This window comes from Martes martes (genome assembly GCF_963455335.1).
Source record: "Martes martes genome assembly, chromosome: 7".
Classification (NCBI taxonomy): Eukaryota; Metazoa; Chordata; class Mammalia; order Carnivora; family Mustelidae; genus Martes; species Martes martes.
The window spans coordinates 80,005,796-80,027,974 of NC_137894.1; the positions used below are offsets into that span (position 1 = coordinate 80,005,796).

General features: G+C 36.6%; 1 protein-coding gene across 1 annotated transcript in view; it reads right to left on the minus strand.

Moving 5' to 3' along the window:
- The window catches only part of HEATR5A (HEAT repeat containing 5A), a 111,441-nt gene that overhangs the window by 70,607 nt on the left and 18,655 nt on the right, over positions 1 to 22,179 (minus strand). Inside the window, exons 4-11 of the mRNA XM_080809056.1 lie at positions 22,038 to 22,146; positions 18,514 to 18,663; positions 17,506 to 17,680; positions 11,296 to 11,456; positions 9,873 to 10,128; positions 8,810 to 8,965; positions 7,195 to 7,445; positions 4,479 to 4,590 (exon numbers count right to left, since the gene is read on the minus strand). Of these exons, the coding sequence (XP_080665182.1) occupies positions 4,479 to 4,590; positions 7,195 to 7,445; positions 8,810 to 8,965; positions 9,873 to 10,128; positions 11,296 to 11,456; positions 17,506 to 17,680; positions 18,514 to 18,663; positions 22,038 to 22,146 (1,370 nt within the window). The remainder of the gene's footprint in view (positions 1 to 4,478; positions 4,591 to 7,194; positions 7,446 to 8,809; positions 8,966 to 9,872; positions 10,129 to 11,295; positions 11,457 to 17,505; positions 17,681 to 18,513; positions 18,664 to 22,037; positions 22,147 to 22,179) is intronic.

Sequence of the window (22,179 nt, forward strand, 5' to 3'; positions counted from 1 at the left end):
CCTGAAATTTTTTTAAAAAACATTTCAGGTCAGTAACATTTATGAACTAAGAGATCATGAATATACAAACTCAGTAATGAAAGGCAATGTACAATGATAGTATTTTTATTTGGCAGTATTACCAATTAAGAAAAAAGAAAAACTAGGAAGTATAAAAAACTCGCAGCTTTTCTCCCAAAGTTTTTTTCATTACAAGTCTGGGATATCTTAAAATTCTCTTATAAGTACTCCTTATTCTAATTTCTATATTGTGCCAACTGTATGTTTTCCTTCTGTAGTAAAGCAACATGCATAGAACTAACTGCACTGGGTTCTGAAAGAAGACCACCTAGGTTAATACCCTGGTCTACCTATGTAAACTAGCTATGTAAACTTGAATAAGTTTCTTAACCTCTTTGTACCTTAATTTTGTCATCTATAAATGGAGATAATAATAGCATTTACCTCTTTAGACCCTTTCTGAAGTTTATATGTTTACATATCAGTGTTTGACATTATGCAATCATCATTCAAAATTTGTCCAATTTGCATACTATAGGATAAGGTAATGGCAAAATGAAAGGGCAATTGCAAACAAATCTTTTTTTATGCATGCAATTTATAGTAGATTAAAATAGAATTAATTTCTCCATTTTTCCTCTGACTTGCTTTTTTTTCTTCTGCTGGCTTGCTTTTTAAGAAGAGGCCATATGCTAACTCCTACAGCATAATTCAAAATAAGAGTAATTCAACGCTCTTTGCTCACTACTTCCTACTTCCTTTAAGGCAGTACTAATAAGACCCCTAGGGGTATCTGGGTGGGTCAGTCAGTTTAGCATTCCAACTCTGGTTTTGGCTCAGGTCCTGATCTCAAAGTGATGGGATTAAGCCCGATGTTGGGCTCCATGCTCAGCAGAGTCTGCTTGACGGTTATTTCCCTCTGCAGCTTCCCCAGCTCGTGCGTGTGCTCGTGCTCTCTCATTCTCTCTCTCAAATGGATAGATAAATCTTAAAAATATTAAATAAATAAACCCCTAGAGTTATAATAAATTAAGGAAATCATAATAAGGCCATTAAGAATAAGTGACCATAAGGTTTGTGTATGTGAGTGTGTATGTGCATGCACATACACATTCATATATACTGAATGGCTGTTGGGATAGAGGCAATTCTGAAAGGAAAATTTTGTCTGTTAAAAAAATGCAATCACTGAAAATATTCATAGTTAAGTTTCGTAAATATCTGCCATTAAACCCTTAAGATATCTCACTAATTCAACAGTGAACGGTATAGTAACTCTTTCCCACAAAGGATTAAGATGTCAAAATCAAGAGACATATATGAACTAACTTAAATAAAAATGTGTGTATAGTAATTACAGAGTTAAAACACAAATGAGAGTAAGTTTATTCACACCAGAAATAACATACCTAATAAAAACCATATGCTTTATGAGCCACCCACAAATCTGTAAGACATGTAGAGATATATAGGTAAATCCAAGTTGTTTCAGGTGGTATCAGATAAAGTGTGAAGTATAGCAAAAAAGGTTAAAGTGCGAAGTATAGCAAAAAAGGTTAAAAAATCTGAGGAATAGATTCAAATGTGGTCTGAGTTTATGTTAGTTCAGCACAGTGAATATATTTTAAATGATGGAAACTGTAAATGGTAAAGGAAATGGTGAAAATGCAAAAAAGCTTTTAAAACTCCAAGGCAGGGACGTCTGGGTGGCTCAGTTGGTTAAGCAGCTGCTCAGGTCATGATCCCAGGGTCTTGGGATGGAGTCCCACATCGGGCTCCTTGCTCAGCGGGGAGCCTGCTTCTCCCTCTGCCTCTGCCTGCCTCTCTGTCTGCCTGTGCTCACTCTCTCTGACAAATGAATAAATAAAATCTTTAAAAAACAAAACAAAACAAAACAAAACTCCAAGGCAAAAATTAATGAAGCACTCAGATTGTCATCTACATATTATTTCCCATAAAAAAGTATGAGGACTCCCTGGAAAAACACTGGTTGCAAGCCTAGGGTAGAAAATCTAAAGGTTGAGACATGTTATCATGCCAAAAAAAAAAAAAAAAAGTTATAAAAGAACACCAGATTCATGTTAAAAGAACACATGAACCAGCACTAAGGGACTTCTACTGATGAGACAACTTGAGGATCAAAAGGCATAATGACTGCAATGGACTGAAACACATAAATATATAAAAATCTATGAGTTCATAATGACACTTAAGACCAAAAACATCACAGATGCCCTTTGAAAGTTGCTAGGTTACTAGCAACATATTCTAAAATTTGATAATAAAGGGAAGTAATAACGCATAACAAGAGAATAAAGCCCATGAAGACAGAGCAAGTAAAAACATTTTAAGGGCACCAGGGTGGCTCAGTTGTTACGCTGATGATCTCAGGGTCCTGGGATAGAGCCCCACCTCAGGCTCCCTACTCAGTGGGGAGTCTGCTTCCTTCTCTCTGCCTGCCTCTTTACCTACTTGTGATCTCTGTGTCAAATAAATAAATACAATCTTAAAAAAATTTTTTAAAAATTTTTTAAGATTGTATTCATTTGAGAGAGAGAGAGTGAGTGAGTTAGTGAGAGAGAAAACACAAGTAGAAGCAGAAGAAACAAGTCCCCCACTGAGCAGAGAGCCCAATGTGGGGCTCAATCCCATGACCCCAGAATCATGACCTGACCTGAAGGCAGATACTTAACTGACTGAGCTACCCAGGTGCCCCAAAGCATTAATTAAAAACAAAAAAAAGATATTTTATTTATTTATTCCAGAGAAAGAGCGTGAATAAGTGGGGGGAGGAGCACGGGGAGAGGAACAAGCAGACTCCATGCTGAGCATGGAGCCTGAACGCAACACCAGGCTTGATCTCAGGACCTGAGCTGAAACCAAAAGTCAGATGCTTAACTGACTGAGCCACCCAGGTGCCCCAAAACATTTAATTTAAAATTTTAATCCTTTTTTGTACATTGATTATGAATATACAATAAAATATGCACTAATCTTCTTTTTTTTTTTTTCAAAGACTTTATTTTTTTGAAAGAGAGAAAGGGAGAGTGCCTGTATGGGCGGGGGGAGGGGCAGAGGGAGAGGGAGAAGCAGACTCCCCTCTGAGTGGGGAGCCTGATGCAGGACTCAATCCTAGGACCTTGAGATCATGACCTGAGCCAAAGTCAGACACTTAACCCACCGAGCCACCCAGGTGCCCCTAATCTCTTTCTTTAAAAGAGAAGGGATTCTTGTAGTCTTCTTCTGCTGGAATTAATTTGTTCTGAAAAATTTTATTCTTTGAAATACTGCATTTATTAAGTAGTTTATTTTCTCCTTTAATCAACCAAGATCATCAATATGGCAGGCATGACACACCCAGCCAAAAGCAAATAAAGACTTGACCATATTATTCCCATCACTTTGTGAAATGATAACCTATGCCAGGGTCCAAATTTTAAACTATTAAAAATGTAGAAACTCTTCTTAGCTTAGAGGCTGTATAAAAGAGATGGCAAGACAAATTTGGCTCACAGGCTGAACCCTAATACAGTCCAATAAACTTCTTTAATCATCTCAAGAACAATATTTAAAGTGGTTCTTCATTTATGACTGTTTATTTTAATTTAGCTCCTTTTAAACCAAATTACTTCAGAGGTGTGTGTCAAATGATTTACTGCTTAAAACTAGTCAGTTTTATATCTTGGCAATAAATGATACAATTATAAAATAGATTTCAAATATAACTTTCATAAAGCAATAAAAATGAGTTTCAAAGTTATAGGATATAAATATAGTAGTCATGACCATAAAATAATTACTGATTTTTAATAAACATAACTTAGTGAGCCCTATCTCATTCAACTACCTTATTGGCATTACCAGTTCTTAAAATAATCATAGAATTGGGAGTCACAGTCTCACAGTCTATGGTATGTTCTCCTGCCCACCCTTACATTGTGGAGATGTTTTTTTTCTGAGGATGGATGTCAATGGTTTTTGGAAAAGTCAAAGTCATTCAGAGTTAAACCTGAAAGGTGATCAAATTGGCTTACCCCACCTAAGGCTCATAAATTTTTTTTTTTTTTAGACTTTATTTATTTGACAGAGATCACAAGTAGGCAGAGAGGCAGGCAGAGAGAGAGAGGGGGAAGCAGGCTCCCCACTGAGCAGAGAGCCTGATGCGGGGCTTAATCCCAGGACCCTAGGATCATGACCCAAGGCAAAGGCAGAGGTTTTAACCCACTGAACCACCCAGGAGCCCCATAAATTGGTTTTGAAGAGACTTTCAAAAAAGGTGATCTGAAAACATCTTGAGGGATGGAGTAGGTATATGGCTTCCTAAGGTGATTGCTAACAGAAAAATGTTTGCGTGGATAGTTAAATTCTGGAACAAATCTAAAAATTAAGTCTCCACAAATCATGCATTATAGTATTTTACATTCAGAAAACACAAAGTACTTCATAGTAATGTAAACCTTCCACAAGACTGTTGTTACCTAATGTCATCAGGGCAGCAATCAACAGCCATCCAGATTGTGTGCGCTGAGCTGAAAGACGACTGTTTTGTACAGCTGAACACAGCAAATCCTCTGCTAATGTCATAATAATCTATTTATATATGGAAGAATAAGATAAAGAAGCATATCAATTTATAGGTTACTGGATAAAAGACAGCAATTAATAATCTCTTGAAAAATGAACTCTTACAGATAACAAATAAACGTGATAAAGGACTATCATTCATGTAGACTACATCATAGGACAACATCAGAGAAAACTATAAAAAAGTTAAGTTTCAAGGTTAAATACTGGCATACAGGGTTTATACAGTAGCCCCGTAATTCTCTGTAGAGCATATATGGTGACATTGTACAACTGTTCAAGTCAAGGTGCACAGAATTTGAATTTACTTTCAATTATAAACATTTATCTTAAATCTGTAATTACCAGAGAAAGTTTCCTTATAGGAATCTCCTCTTTAAATTTTTATTTATTTATTTTAAGATTTTATTTATTTATTTGTCAGAGAGAGAGAGAGAGAACACAAGCAGTGGAAGTGGTAGGCAGAGGGAGAAGCAGGCTCTCCACTGAGCAAGGAGTCCAATTTATAACTCAATCACAGGACTCCAGGTTTACAAGCCTAGCCAAAGGCAGATGCCTAACCAACTGAGCCACCCAGGCATCCCAGGAATTTCTCTTTTTAAAAATTTGCATTCCATTTTGATACTCGAATGTCTGATAATCTTTCTAGAGGCAGTATACTACAGATATTAAAAGTCCTTAAAATAGTTTCACATTGAAGTGAGTTTCACAGTAGAGTGGGACTCATGAAAGTATTATACTTTAAAAGTGTATGAAATAGGCAAAACAAAAGAGGAAAAACCAGATTATTTCATATGTTACGGATAATGCATGCTTATATAGTTCAGAGTCTAAGAGGCATCTACTATGTCTGGGAAAACATCTGTTACCAAACACCTCTAGAAAAGTAGCAAGTATTATGAGTTAGCACATAAATTTTCTGAACAGGAAGGCTAGTGTATTTTAAAACAGCCAACCAACTTACTACTAACTTAGGACAACTTGAAGCCAATATAATCAACGAATAACACTCAATAAAAACAAGGATAAAATAAGCCAATCCTTTCTGCCTAACAAGTATGATCTGAGGATATTAAATCTAATTAAATACATGCAATGGCAATTCTTCGCTTAGAAACATATGACAGAATATGTTAGTTGTCAATTACCTTACTCAAGTGACATTGGCAATACTCAAAAAGTAGTTCTACAGCTTCTGAAGTAATGGTACATTCTTCTGCAAAAGTTAAATGGCCTAGTATAATACTAACAATGATGTAGGAGTGATAGTGAGAAAACAAGGAATGGTGATTTAATTCTTTTTTTTTTTTTAAAGATTTTATTTATTTATTTATTTGACAGAGAGAGAGAGAGACCACAAGTAGGCAGACAGTCAGGCAGAGATAGAGGGGGAAGCAGACTCCTGGCTGAGCAGAGAGCCCAATGCGGGGCTCGATCCCAGGACCCTGAGATCATGACCTGAGCCGAAGGCAGCAGCTTAATCCACTGAGCCACCCAGGCGCCCCATGGTGATTTAATTCTTAAGAAGTACATATATGGGGGCGCCTGGGCGGCTCAGGTGGTTAAGTATCTGTGTTCAGCTCAAGGTGATCTCTGCTCCGTGGGGAGTCTGCTTCTTCCTCCCCCTCTGCCCCTTCCCTCGCTCATGCTCTCTCTTTCTCTCCCCCCCCCCACTTGCTCTCTCTAGAATAAATAAGTAAAACCTTAAAACAAAAGTACTTATATGTGTTTAAGGCCTAGGTTACAAAGGCTTTCACTGTCAAACATTCTCTGATAACTCACAATTCCTATTTATGCAATCCACTGTTGCCATTTTTCTTTTATTTTTTAATTTTTGATGTACACATTATCCCACTTTGGTCAGTGGGAGACCCTTAAGTTACTTTCTGTATGCTTTTAAAATGAACACAGGACGATGACTTCCTTATTCCCCGGCATGACAAGATATTTCAGGTTTACACTATGCCTTTCCTACCCCAGATCTGGAACCAGCCATTCCTTCATGGAGCCTTAATTCCCTTTTGCATAAAATGGTGTTTAGAGCCATAATGTGGGCATTAGGGCTTCCCTTCCTACTAAGTTGTCACTGCTTTAGGTCTTGTCACTGGACAGAATGGGGATTTAAGTACTTTTTTTGGGGGGGGGGGGGAACAGTTCATAGTGGTATTTTCCATTCAAATTTAACATATGGGGCTTTTACTTAACTTTCTTGATTTTAGAGCTATATAGCTCTTTGCAGCTCTGTCCTCTACAATGTTATTTTATTTTTTACAATGCAATTTTATTTATTAATTTATTCATTTTTTAAAGTAATCTGTACACCCAATGTGGGCTCAAACTCACAACCCCAGGAATAAATTCTGCTACTAAATGGAGATATTTCCAATAAAAAGCACAGAAACCATTCCTGTTTAAGTGTGGATAAGACATTTTTAACTATCCCTTTGTTTTTCACAGCAACCATTTGATAATATTTAAAAATTAAGTAATGTAGCTGATTTCTCAAAGTTGTCCTGCATGGTTTTGACTGGGTGATAAACACAAAGATGATGATGTTTTTCAGAAAAAAATTGAAATGTCACTATTGTATGTGAAGAATGAAATCTTTACCTTGCCCTTTCCATGAGGAATTCCTAAAGGACAGTGTTTCACTGCTCCCAACAAAGCTGCCACGGCAAAACTAAAGCCAGTCACTGCTTCAGGTGAAGACTTAAGTACAGTAAGCCGTTCCAGGCAACGGTCTAAAAGAGGTGTTAGGTAAGAAGGTAATGCCACAGCAATGCAGTGTAAACACCAAGCTGCTGCTAGTCGAACAGCAATGCTAGGGTGCTGAATAACTGAAATGACACTGTCAAGAAGACCTACAAGGACAGAAAAAAAAAGAGACTTAGCTCTACAGATAAAGTAACTTAGCCATAAAACAGTCAAAAGAATAAGCAAGCCACATGGATATAAAATATATTATCTTTATCAAAAGCCAAATCAGAATAGAAAAAAGACTTAAAAAGATATATAATTATAAGTGATTTTTTTTGGAGCCCAACACGGGGTTTGAACTCAGGACCCCGAGATCAAGATATGAACCAAAATCAAGAGTCAGCCGCTTAACAAACTGAGCCACCCAGGTGCCCCTAAATGATTTTTATATACAAGAATTACTTCTAATATGAAAACTGGTTTAATACACAAAAGAAAAATTTTATTTCCTAAATAAGCTACTGTTCTGCTTTTTTATCTTCAGACCATTATTCATTTGGTACTAGGAATTAAAAATTATCAATGCATAACAAAAACACCTTAAAAAGAAATGTCACACTGTGCTCCATCCTCTTCTTTTTACAAAAATCTCTTTTGACACATTTATCTACGTAATTAGTATGCTTCCTATGTACCATAACACTCTTGCCTGAGAACGAAATGTTGAACAAAACTGAGGCTTTGCTAGATCCTCAATGGGCTACTAACCAATTAAGAATACAGTGGAGTACCACTGCCAGTAAGAATAAAAGTCTACATTTGCTGTATACAACTTCATCGAAATATGTAACAGTTCATGTTGACTGCTAAATTATATGGGATAAAGAGCTTACAAACCAAGTATAATGTAAACTTCAGTCAGCAGGAAATACGTACCACAGTTAAAGGACAAAAGCCATCAAAACTGTATTTTTAAAATAATTAAATAAAAGACACATATTGTATGATTCCATTTATATGGAATGTCCATAATAGGCAAATCCATAGAGACAGGAAATACATTAGTAGTTATCAGGGGCTGGGGAAAGGGGAAATGGGAAGAGTAAACATTTTGGTATGTGTATTATCTCAAAGTGATAATTTTCCAAGAAAAAGAAAATGGAGACTGCTTGAAAGGACCTTTGAGGAAGTGAATTACTTATATCACATAGAAATTAATGTTTTCATTGCAGATGAGAGACAAGAGTTCAGGTTTGCTTTTCTTTTTTTCCATGTCATCTTAAATATTTTCGGAAAGGGAGGATTAGGTGTGACTTAGTGAACAACCTTTAATTATAAAAGAAAACACTCAAATATATACATATTCTTAATAATCCTGATTATATTTATTTCACAAAACATCTCTAACAAACTTATAGTGGAATCTATAATAAATGAGTTATATGAAAAATACTTGTTTCCTCAGAAAAAAGTTTCCTAGAATAAAAGTAAAAACAAGGTATTCAGACAAGTCGCAAACAACAGATACCTGCACTTGAATCCTGCAGTAAAGGTGCAGCTGTGGTGCCAAGACTGTATATGAGATTCCCAAGTTCTTGTAAAGAACACACCAGCATATGCTGGCTGGCCATTACATCTGTGGAGCCAACCCGGGTTTCCACATTACCCTCATTCATCACAGCATCTGAAAGAAGCATAAGATTTAACTATTTGTCAATGTTTTATTAAAATATATTATAGGGGGTGGGTGTTAGAAGCAGAAAATATAAAGGCAAAAATTAATACCACCTCTCTCTATACATGAAACCCTTAAGGCAGTTAACTGAAATACTACAATGGGGACTTGCACCAGTTCTGAGAAAAAACTGAACTAATATAACCAATCCAGTTCAAGCAACCTGACATTAATCCCTTAATTACTATTACACATGGCACTGAAAGTGAGAATGCATAGAAAACTAAAAAAATATTCCAACTTCACTGGTATACAAGATAAATAGAGTGGACTTAAAATAGTACAGGAACTGGGATGAACTGTTTTTCTCCTTTTTTTTTTTTAAGGGGGCGAGGGGTAGAGGAAAAGGGAGAGAGACAATCTTAAGCAGGCACCCCATACCCAGCCCAGTGAGGAGCCTGGGACAGAGCTTGATCTCACCACCGTGAGATCATGACCTGCACTGAAATCAAGAGTTGGATGCTTAACTGGCTGTGCCACCCAGGTGCCCCTGAGACTGAGACTAACTGATTGTTTTGAAAACATTTTATCAACCTCTAGAGGAAGACTATAAATTCTGAGGAATTATTATCACCAGCCTTTAAGAGAGATATATATATATATATATATATATACACACACACACACACATATACACATATATATGTATATACACATATATATGTGTATATATATATATATGATACTTATGTGTTAGTTTATGTCTCATCTATATATTGACAACTTTACCCTAAAACAACTGACATCTATCACGAAAGCTTTTTTATTCATTTAGTATATTATATACCAGTTTAGCTTTTCTAAAAGGTCAATTCCTTCAGCATTGTTAAAACAGAGTATCTTAGTAAATCCATACCCACAACTTTCTTTAACTTCCAGATAGCCTGGCATATGTCCTTGGCAGCAGCAATTTGAGCCTTTTCTCCAAGAAGACCTCCTATAGCAGCTCGAAGGATAAATGAAACACAACGACGACCGCAGACAGCATCAGTCTGAGTCTGGGTGGCTTTAGGGTGTGACTGTGACACAAGGCTTAGGACATGAGAAAGAAAGGCAGCAAAATTCTTCTCTAGCCATGTTCCTCCTAATGTTGAAACAAATACCACATAAGCCTAAAAAAAGAAAAGATTTTATCTTCAAAACGAAATAATTTTAATCCTATATTAATATTTTCTCTTCTACAAAGTACATAATTTTTTTTATTCTTTCCTCATTTATAGCTACTTTATATAACTATATAAATGTAATAGTATTCTTCTGTCTCTATTAAGCCCAAACTGAAGTACACAGTCTTTCAACTGGGATTTCATTTGTGCTGCATTTTTATTTTGGTCAGACTGGACCAAGTTTCAGAATAATCAGCATAGCCGGCTAATATGGAGACTGTGTCTATGGCTCCTCTGAACAAAGGATTCAAGCTCTTCAATATTCTGAACAAGCAAACCCAAATCGAACGTGAACACACTGTAAGAATTAAATATGTTCCAACACCGTAAATCTAAGGGAATTTAGTTCTAGAAATGTGAAAGGAAACTTCACAGTAATGAATCACTACTCTTTATTTCCATGAATGTTAATGATTGGTCTAACCCCAGAGATACAAAGACAGTAGTTTCCTTATGTAATCTGTTCTAGAAATACAGCTTATAGTTAACACTGGGACATCTTACGTTTTCAAGAAATCTAATATCTATAAAACATTTTGAGGACCTATGTGAATTTTTAAAAAGATACACATTTGCTTTGAACCACAATGGCATTTAGAAAATAATACAAAGTCCTCTGTGTTGTTTTATTCTAAGATACTTTTCCTAGGTTTGGCTTAGATTATATGCTATGATCTTTACTTAGGAGGTGATACCATACAAAATGGAAATACAGTATTTCCCATACTGAATAACATGTACCTAACATGTACCTTACATCTGAACTGTACAAGCACACAAAAGCACAAAGGAAAACACGTTAAACTGTAAGACACTTAAACGCACAAGGCCTAAAAACAAACATTTGTGTTTCAAAGGAAATAAACAAAAATTTCCCATTATTAGGAACTTAAAACACATGGTGAATAATGCCCTATTTCATTGGTTTTTGGGTAACTAAGGTTTTCTTACTTGTAATCTAGCTTTCAAAGAGTGGCCTTACCATCTCTGTTTTATGTGACAGCAAGAGTGACGACCTTGCACAGTATCACTTATGCCCAGAGTATTCAGATACTAAAATTCTCATTATAGGCCAGTGAGCATTACATGTAGATACTCATTTGTGATTCTAACCTGAGTAACTCCAACTCGAACATCCCTACTGACTGAACTGGTTCCTTTCAGCATATCTCCACTGGCTCGAAGAAATCCTGAACTTCCACGTAGAAACCCTGTTCCTAGTAATTCCAGAACCTCCTCCAGAGATAATCTGCGAATGCTTTGACGTGAGACTGCTATAACAAAGAACAAAACAAAACATGTGATTCTTACTTTACAGACTAAAATTTTAATGCAAGACCTTGATTTGCACGATCTTGGTAAACACGTTAATAGAAACAAAAATAAACTAAAAATCCAAACAAAATGCAAAATTGACAGGACATTACACACAATATACAAAAAGTTATACAAGGGTTCAGAGGTCAAATCATAGCAGACTCTGAAGTATGTCAATGACATCTTAAAGACTAAGCTACTTAGGAATTATGCTGTATTGCCCTCTTTTTTTTTTTTAAGATTTTATTTATTTATTCGACAGACAGAGAGCATAAGCAGGGGGAGAGGCAGGCAGAGGGAAAGGGAGAAGCAGGCTCCCTGCTGAGCAGGGAGCCCGACGACACAGGGCTTAATCCTAGGACCCCAGGATTATGACCTGAGCCAAATGGGGTGTTCCTATTGCCCTCTTTCCCACAAAGAAGTTAGAAGGCTAACCTTTTTAAAATTTTTTTTTATTTATTTGAGAGAGAGAGAGAGAGACAAAAGGAGAGAGCACAAGCAGGGGAAGGGACAGGGGGGAGGGAGAAGCACACTCTCGAGAACCCTGAGATCAGGACCTGAGCAGAAGACAGATGCTTAACCAAATGAGGCACCCAGGTGCCCCAGGATAACAGTCTTCTAAAACAAAAAACATTAACTGACCTTGCTCTCTACAAATGAAAATGCTTATAGCTTTAAAAGTCTAAAATGCTTTAAAAATTCTTTTTAAATACTAAAAAATGCTGAAATCATAACTTTGTATTTCCAAATGCTCTACAACTCTTAATGAAACTTATATAAAGTGACCATCACGTACTATTTTTTACAATTCTCAACTGCAGGTACAACTTTTGTTATATCCTTAGTCTTTGAAGAAACTGAAGCAAAATATTACTAAAATGATCAGTTGGCTCTCAGGCTACAATAATCAAGAGATCAGTTAGGGCAGAATGTGTCTTCAAGTTTGTTTGTAGTTTGACATAGCAGACTTTCTTCCTGTGAATATCTAGGGATCTCTTACACACATACATACACACCTCCCTCCCTTTCATTCTTGCAAATAATGATGGTCATGAGCTCTGACTCTCATTATTGGTTCAAGTCATACACAGTAGAGAAATAAACTTCCATTAATCAAAATGATGAGCAAAAACCCTACTCTTTAATGTAAAGAGGAAATAACCATCTGAAACAAATGAAAATCTATGTTGGCATTTGGGAGAAAAACAGCGAACAGTATAAAATCCATGCCCTCATGAATCATAAATTCTAGGAAGGAAAGAATAAACAACATAATAAATGACTAAGTATATAATATGCTAGACAATGATTAAAGTCATGCAAAAAACAGAGCAGCTCAGGCTCAGGAATACTGGGGGAAGTATTTGTGATTTTAAATAGGGTAGTCAAGGTAGGATTCATTGGAAAGGTGACATCTGAACAGTGAGGGAATCAGGCATGCAGATATCTGGAGAAAAAGTGTTCTAGGCAGAGGAAATACCCAGAGCAAAAAGGCCTTGGGTAAGGATATAATGCATACTGGGTTCAAGTAGAGCTATGTGAACAGAGCAATGGAGGAATCTAGTAGGGGACAGGCCAGAGTGTAAGCATGGAGAAAGAGAAGGCACTGGTCTTTGTAGATCATTATCATAGGGATGTGAAGTGAAGTGAGGTACCAGTGAAGGAGCCTAAGCACAGGAGTGAGATAATCTGTCACTTTGCTTAGGTGCAGAGAGAAGACTGTAGAAGAGGGCACAGGGAGAAGCAGGGAAACCCACTAGAAGCAATTTAGTAACTCAAGCAAGAGGTGATGATGGCTTAGATCAAGGTGGTTGCAGAAGAGCAGAGTCTGCCTAAACATGTATTTTTAAGTTTTACTTGAAAAAGTTTCAAAATCACATTACAAAAATAACTGCAGGAGTGCCTGGGTGGCTCAGTGGGTTGGGCCTCTGCCTTCAGCTCGGGTCACGATCTCAGGGTCCTGGGATCGAGCCCCACATCAGGCTCCCTGCTCGGCACGGAGCCTGCTTCCTCCTCTCTCTCTGCCTGCCTCTCTGCCTACTTGTGATCTCTGTCTGTCAAATAAATAAATAAAATCTTTAAAAACAACAACAAAAAACACAAAAAAGAACTGCAAGAATAGTAAAATAAACTCCCATGTACCCTTCACTTGGAGTCACAATATTCTCATCACTTTTTCCATTTTTGAAGAGTTTGTGCATGACTAGTTGTTTTATACAACAGTACTCAATTTGAGTCTGTCTAGTATTTCCTCAGAATTTTTGGCAGGAGAACTATGCAAGTAATTATAAGCCTTCTCAATGCGTAGCATTAGAACGCACTGTCAGCTTGGGATCAGTCTGTCCCTATGTTAGTGTTAGGATACTTGAACACTTGAATAAGGTTTGTCTGCCAGGTCTGTTCACTATAAAAATATCAACTTTCCTTTTATAATTACTATGTAACTTGTGTGGTGATACTTTAGGACAATAAAAATATGCTGTAACCCATCAAACTTTCATCCAACAATGCAATGAAGATTCCTACCTGCATAAATTATCACAATGGCTGCAATAAGGTCATTCGTTCTATCTTTATTAGTTGGCATTTTACTGTAAAAAAGAGCTTTCCCTTCTCCTTTATTTACTTACTTTAAGTATGCACTCATAGATTCCTTTTTAATTAATAGGTATAATCCATTTGTCATTATTAATTTTGCTTCTAATACTGTCTTCGATTTGACCAGCGGAATTATCTTCAAAGAGCTGGCCAGTGGGAGAACCTAATTTTTTTGACACAACAGTATGTTCCAAGGTCATCTTCAGACATTTCCTTCGCCAACCCCATAATTAGCCAATTCTCCAAGGGGTCCCAATTCTGGGTATGTTTTAAGATTGTCCAGTAGAGAAGCTATTGAGTGTGAGAGGTAAGAATCATGGGTAAACTTACAAATTTTGATTTGAACACCTGGAAGGACAGAGTTGGCATCAACAGAGATTAGCAAGCCTGCAAGTAGAACTGGTGTGTGTATGTTCTTGAGGAGGAGAGATCAGGTATACCCTTCAGGAAAAGTTAATTTGAAAAATCAAATAAACATCCAAAGAGATGTCAAATAGGCAGCTGGATACGAGCTTGGTGCCCAGGCTAAAGATATAGATCCAATAATCCCTGACATATAGATGGTATTAGATAGGATCACCAAGAGAATAAGCATACATATACTGCAAAAGAACAAGTATTAGGCAAGGGGCCTCTTCTATAAAGATAAGGAATCAACAAGGAAGATGAAACAGGAATTTCTAGTGAGGAAGAAGGAAAACAAAGAGAGAATGAAGTTATATAAGCACAGTGAAAAAAGACAAGGAAGATAATCAGCTGACTTAAATGCTGCTGAAACGTCTAATGAGACAACTGAGAACTGCCTACAGGCTTTAGGTGGCTGAGTACAAACATCACCTCAAAAAGGGCAGGGGTTTTTGTTTTGTTCAATAACATATCCCATGTGCTCAGAAAAGATCCCAAGTATAAACAAGTATTTATTGAATGAATAAATGAATGAATGAACACGGAGGTCTTTGATGACCTTAACCAAAACAGTTTGGGTGGAGTCAATGGGGGGGGAAATCCTAACTGAAGTGGGTTTGAAAGATATGACTGGAGGGAAACTAAAGACACTATCAAGAACTCTTCGGAGGAACTTTAATGCAAAGGGAAGAAAAATGGAGCTCCAACTGGTTGAGAAGATACAAGAATTTTTTTTTCTTTTAAAAATGGCAGTAACAGAAGGATGTTTTTGTAGGTAATAATCCAGTAGAGAGGTAAAAGCTGGTATAAGAGAGAGGAGACTTCCTAGAGCAATATCCTTGAACAAGTAAGAGAACGATATATACTAAATTATATATATTAAAAAAATCACATAAATTCCTGGCAACTTGTTCCAATGATAAGAAAGTGTCATACTCAATCCCTGCTTTTTAAAAAGTTTTATTATTTATTTGTTTATTTAAAGCACATGAGTAGAGGGAAGGAGAGTAGGAGAGGGAGAAACAGGCTCCCCACTGAGCAGTGAGCCTGACAATGGGCTCGATCCCAGGACCCTGGGATCATGACCTGAGCTGAATCAACTGAGCCACCCAGGTGCTCCTCAATCCACACTTTTTAAGTGCCTTGGAATAAGCTATCACCTGTCTGAAACATGTTAGTTTTACTAAGAAAATCATTTCAGTTCCATACTTCATAATCTTTTGTAGTTGAGTATGCTAACCTCCACTGCATTTGTTTTCTAAATTATTAAGAGTATGTTGTTATTAGTCCCTGACCGTAAAAAAATCTATTATGGTATCTAGATCACTTTTTAGTTGTACAAAAATAACTCAATTATTTGTAAGCTAAAACTTATAGAGGCAAGATGATAGAATTTTTAACAAAAGATTAGGCCAAGGATTTTTACTGTGGGTGAAGCTGATTCTTCACTTTGCTTAGTCTGATTACAAAAACGCTAGTTTAATTCAGAACTACCATCAAAGCATAGACATTTAAATATTTATTCATAACTTATGCTAGTCTACATTTTGCTTGTTTTTACTGAAACTGTGTGCTACTGCTAGTGGTTCATTTACAGAAATGAGCAATTTATATTTTTAAAAAGGATTTGATTGGGGCACCTGGGTGGCTCAGGTCATGATCCTGGGATCATGTTCAGCAGGCAGTCTGCTTCCCCCTCCCTCTACTGCTCCCCCTGCTTGTGGTCTCTCCCACTCTCTCTGTCAAATATATAAATAAAATTTTTGAAAAAAAATAAAATAAAAAGGATTTGATTAAACATTTCTTCCAATTTCAATTTCTTAGGTGGCTTAAGATTTAACCTCCTAGAAGTCCTGAAAACATTTTTCTGGTCTGGGTTCTTTTGGTGACTTCCTGACCTGTTCCCATTCACCTTTCCCCTACCTCCCAATAAATAAGAAAGTCTTACTAAATTATAAGATTAGAAAAAACCATAATAAAAATAAAAATTTCTTATAAATTTTATTTATAATCTCAATTTATGTAAGTTTGATAATGTTCCACAGATGACTGTGACATGCTGTACTTCCTGTCCTCTCCCATCTCTGGTTAAAAACATTAGCTTTAGGGAAAAAAAAAAATCTCCCTTTATATAACTATAAACAATTTCTACAGCGATGCTTCTTAAACTTTAATGTGCACATGAATTATCTGGAGATCTTGTTCAAATGAGAATCTGGATTTAGTAAATTGTGTGTGGCCTGAGTTTCTGCATTTCTAACAAGCTTCCAGGTGATGCTAATACTCCTGCTCGTAGATGTTTCAGTAGTTAAGTTTCTAAAGAACAAACACGTTTTCATTTGTGTGAGATTGTTTATTCTTTGGAGACAGAATGATAAAGCAAGTTTTCAGTTACTCATCAATGTTTTATATACACTGGTGATTAAACCCAGGCAAACTCTCTTGTTTTCAAAAATACCCCATCCTTCACTGCCTAGAAGCATAGAAATAAAAAGTAACACAAAGCAAATTGTCCAAGTACAGTGAATTTAAATTCAAACCTGTTGTTTGGATTATTTACATCACTGCTCCCTTATACCAACCTAGAAAATGGCAAGCCGAATATAGGTAATCAAATTCATGTTGCTTAAAAAAGAATCAAGATTTAGATCATACCTATTATTGGATAACAATTAACAATTGACTTAAAAAAACAAAAGTAAAGGCCATAATGTAAAGATGATGATTGAATAAAGTACATTTCTTCAAGGGTTTATTTTTTCCCTCAAATTTTTACTGACTTATTTGAAAATGAAATCTTGGACCTAACCAATGTTTATAAACTAAAATTGATTTATAAGATATCCTGCCTCTTTTAACAATGGGTAGTAGTAACTAACAATGGGTAGTAGTAATACTACATTAACAATTAACAATGGGTAGTAGTAATACTACATTATGTTTGTTTAAACCAATTGGGAATAAATTACAACAGACATTTTGAAAATAATTATATAATTTTACCTGATCCTGGATGTTTAGAAATTACAGCTTTAGCCAACACTGTGCCTAGCAGCTTTGAAACAGAAATCCGCACATCATAATTGGAACCTTCAAAGGACTTAAAACATAGTGTGGCCACACTATCCAAGTCTGTACTCCACATAAAGATGGCCTCTTTCTGAAGTTCAAGGAGACACTATTTAATTGAAAACAAAACAGAGCAAAACAAAAAAACAGACATTAATGAAAAATAAAATGTAAATGTCAGGTTCAGATCTATATAAGTTATAGAAACTATCAAGCTCTAACAAAAATTATATACAAATCCAAAGTATCTAAATAATGACTGCAGAGACAACAAATGAATACTTATTAAAAGTCATAAAAATTATACTATATAAAACAATGTGTCCACAGAGGATGGGAGGAGAACCCATTCTAAGTAGGTTAGGAAGGATGTCTGTGGAACCAATCTGTTGGCTATGAGCAGTTGTGAGAATAATTACAACATAAACAACTCTACTGTCCTATCTGACCAACTATATTAGGAAGCCCATTTTAATTCTGAAGATCACAAGACTTGGCCTAGATCTGCAGAGGACTAAACTGCCTTATTTTGCTTCTGTTTCCTAGCTTGCAAAAAGTGACATATTCAAAAGAAATTAAAATATCAAAATCTAAATCCCAGACTTAAAAAAAAAGAAAAAGGCAGCGTGACAAAAACAAATCACTCTCAAATAACATAAACTTTATGTGTAAACTTCAGGTTATAAAACTATAGAGAGGAAGCATAGTAGAGTGAAAGAAATACTCAGAGTCTGGTAACCTGAATTCCCCGCCCTCCAACAAGGTCCAAAGGACCTTAGGAAATTCATAGAACTCTATGGACCTCAGTTTCCTCCTATGCTAAAGTAAGATGAGCTAACTACCAAGATTATACTCTGAGATCATGTACCTATTAACAGGGATACTAATTTAATTTTCTTTATATTTATTTTGAGAAATTCTGCTTATTAGACCATACCTTACCTTTGCAGCAGCACAACGAACAGCCATGGATCTATCTGTTAAGCAGGATTTAGCAGCTTTATAAACATCCCTGTGGCAAGGTGTAGCAGCAGCTCCTAGTCCATTCAATATATTTTGCAGACTAAGCATAATCTCATATCGACCTTGAGACTACCAAAAAGAAAAAATTTAAGAAAAACATTTAACTGTGAAAAGTAGCATTAAGCATTAAAATTTCTCTCATATACTAGTGAAATACTTCAATATCTGTATATACTAACGAACCCATCTAACATCAAGAAACATTAACAGTTGTTATTTTATGAAGTGTTTAACCATTTGAAAAGTGGTATGTGTACATATTATAATATTTCAACACAATAAAAAGGGTTGATGCGAAGATTAAGTAAAATTGTATAAAAAAATCCTAGCACAAGGCTGGCATGTTGTTAAGCATTCAGTAAATGGTTGCTATTAATGAGGTAACATGGTAAGTGGTCAGCACCTGACAGCCAGGTGCCCTTGGGCAAAACCGTTTACCTTTTAAACGGACATATCCACCTCACAGGTTGCTGTGAAGATCAAACAAGTTACTATATGCAAAATGCTGAGAACAGGGCCCAACATACAGTAAATGCTCAATAGATTTTATAGCCATTAATATTTTAGCATTTATTGGGTTGAGTAGTTTAACTCAGAGAACAAAAGTCTGGGCTTTGGACTTAAAAAGACTTGGGGCTGAATCTTGGCTCTGATCCTTAGCACCTGTGTGACTTTAAGTTGTTCTGACTTATTTCTCCATCTATAAAATGAGAATAAGATGAACCCCACAGAGCCAGTGTGAGAAGTCAGTCAGTCCTTGTGGGGAAAACATTTACCGCAGTGCCTGGTACCTAGAAAAACTCAACAGTCACTGCTTATGCTACTGATATTTTAATAAATGCCCCAAATGATTTCTATGTCCCAGGAAATTAAGGCCACTAAAGATAACTAAAGTTGGGGGAAGACAAAGATCAACATCAAGTATCATTTTCATAGGAATGTTATTAATTTTCTTTGCCCATAGGAGCACAAAAATGAGTAATTAACAGGTGGACATAACCAACGGGGTCTCCAGGTGAAACTTCTGAACTTTTTTTTTATCCCAACTTTATGTTGTCTATTACTGAAGGGCACGAATCAAAGGTGGGAGCTCTTTGGTCATCTCCAACTTGTTGTAGTACCTGATCTACTAAGTCATATAGATAAAAAATAGCAGGAAATAAAATCCTCAGCAATAACTTGAAAATTTCTGAGACTTAATCCCATTAACCATGAGGCCTAAAGAGATTATAGCTTAACTAAGAGAGTTAAGTGGGAAAAAAAGTTTATTTATTTATTATTTGAGAGAGAGAGAGGACATGAGAGGAGAGAGGTCAGCGGGAGAAGCAGACTCCCTTTCAAGCAGGGAGTCAGGTGTGGGACCCGATCCAAGGACTCTAGGTTCATCAACTGAGCCAAAGGCAGTCGCTTAACCAATTGAGCCACCCAGGCACCCGGGGAAAAAAGTATAATGTGGCCATTCCTCAGCAGATAAAAGTTCTTACACATTTTCTTTTAAGTAAAACCCAATTTTACAATCTCTTTTGCTGAATCACTTTCTTCAGTTTTCTAGCAAAACACTGCTTAGAACTGACTGGATTTGATCACTAGTTTTTTGTTTGGACTTAACTTCTGAAAGATCTTGAATAAGCTACATTCTTTTTTTTAAATTTTTTTTCTTTTAAATAATCTCTAAACCCAGCATGGGGCTTGAACTCAAAACCAAGAGTTACATGCTCTACTGACTGAGCCAGCCAGGCACCCCAAATCAGTTACATTTTTCCCGAAATTTATCGTATTTTACATATGAACTTTCAAATTCAGGTCGTGATCTATCTCAGAGTCTCAAGATCAAGCTCTGTGTCAAGCTCTTTGCTCAGGATGAAATCTGCTTGGACTTTCTCTCTCCCTCTCCTTCTGCCCCACCCTACTGCACATACTTGTGCACAGAGGCGCACAAACGTTCTCTCTCTCTCCCCCTAAAATAAATAAATAGCTTTTTAAAAAAATGTGTGGGCAACTAGATGGCATTTTAAAAAATTATTTCAGAGCTGTTTTCTAGACTTCTTCTCTAGGTGAAGTTAGAACAAGAACTAGTATGGTTTTTTTTTTTAATTTATTTGACAGATCACAAGTAGGCAGAGAGGCAGGCAGAGAGAGAAGGGAGGAAGCAGGCTCCCTGCTGAGCAGAGAGCCGGATGCGGGGCTCGATCCCAGGAGGCTGGGATCATGACCTGAGCCAAAGGCAGTGGCCTTAACCCACTGAGCCACCCAGGTGCCCCTAGTTATGTTGTTTTTATATTTAGAGGTGCTGAGAGGCGCCTGGGTGGCTCAGTCATTAAGTGTCTGCCTTTGGCTTGGGTCATGATCCCAGGGTCTTGGGATTTAGTCCCACGTCAAGCTCCCTGCTTGGTGGGAAGCCTGCTTTGCCCTCTCCCACTCCCCCTGATTGTATTACCCTCCCTCGATGTCTCTGTCAAATAAATAAAAATAAAATCTTAAAAAAAAACAAAGGTGCTGAGTTATCCTTAAATATTAGGGATGACAGATTTAAAATTTTTGATAAACGCGTATACAAATGCTTTAATTTCAAAAATGATTGGTGAGGGGCACCTGGGTGGCTCAGGCAGTTAAACGTCTGCTTTCAACTCAGGTCATGATCCCAGAGTCCTGGATGGAGCCCCCCCACCAGTCCCTGCTCAGCAGGAAGCCTGCTTCTCCCTCTGCCTCCACCCTTCCCCCTGGTTGTACACGCTCTCTCTCTCACAAATAAATAATAAAATCTTAAAAAAAAAAAGATTAGTGAAATTATAATTGGCAAGAAATTACAGTATCTTGGAAGACAAATGAAGAGACAGTTACAAAAACAAAGGGTATTCCACAGTGGTAAATGATCACAAATCAGTAAGGCTAAGGCTGAGAATATATTCCTCTGACAACTAAAAGGTCAACCAGATCCTGGTCATACTTATATCCTCCATGCTCTTTCCCAACCTGATTGTATTCCTTACTCTTTTCTGTTCTAGTAGAATACGACTTCAACCATCAGGTACCCAGTAGTTACCAACTATGTACCTAGATCCTTGTTGACAAGCACTTGCTGTAGTACTAGTATTAGGGGAAAAGGTGATGTGAGAGGATAAAGCAGGGATGGGTCTGCCAGAGAAATACTTGAAGCTTTTGTCAATCTGGATTTATCCAAAATTGTAAATTGCATTACTGATTTTCTAATAAAGATTTAATATACAAAAGATATATGTACATCTCCTAGAAATATTTCTAGGAAATATTTATGGATATATTTATATACATACCTATGTATGCTTACCAGAGGTAAAGCACTTCTGTTGGCTCAAGAAACCATAAAACACAAAACCATAAAATACTTTTTATTCTTTTTCTTTTGATATAATAAAAATTATAGTTTATCTTTTTAATCTTTGGTTGAACTTGTGGTTACTCACCTCTGCACTCTTCATAGCTTTAAGAATATTCCCCACTGTATCAGTAAAGGTGTTAACCAGTACTCTACCCAACTTCCTGTACAAGGAACCCAAACATACCACAGCAGCACTGAAACAACATTTAGATGAGGAATTAATCATG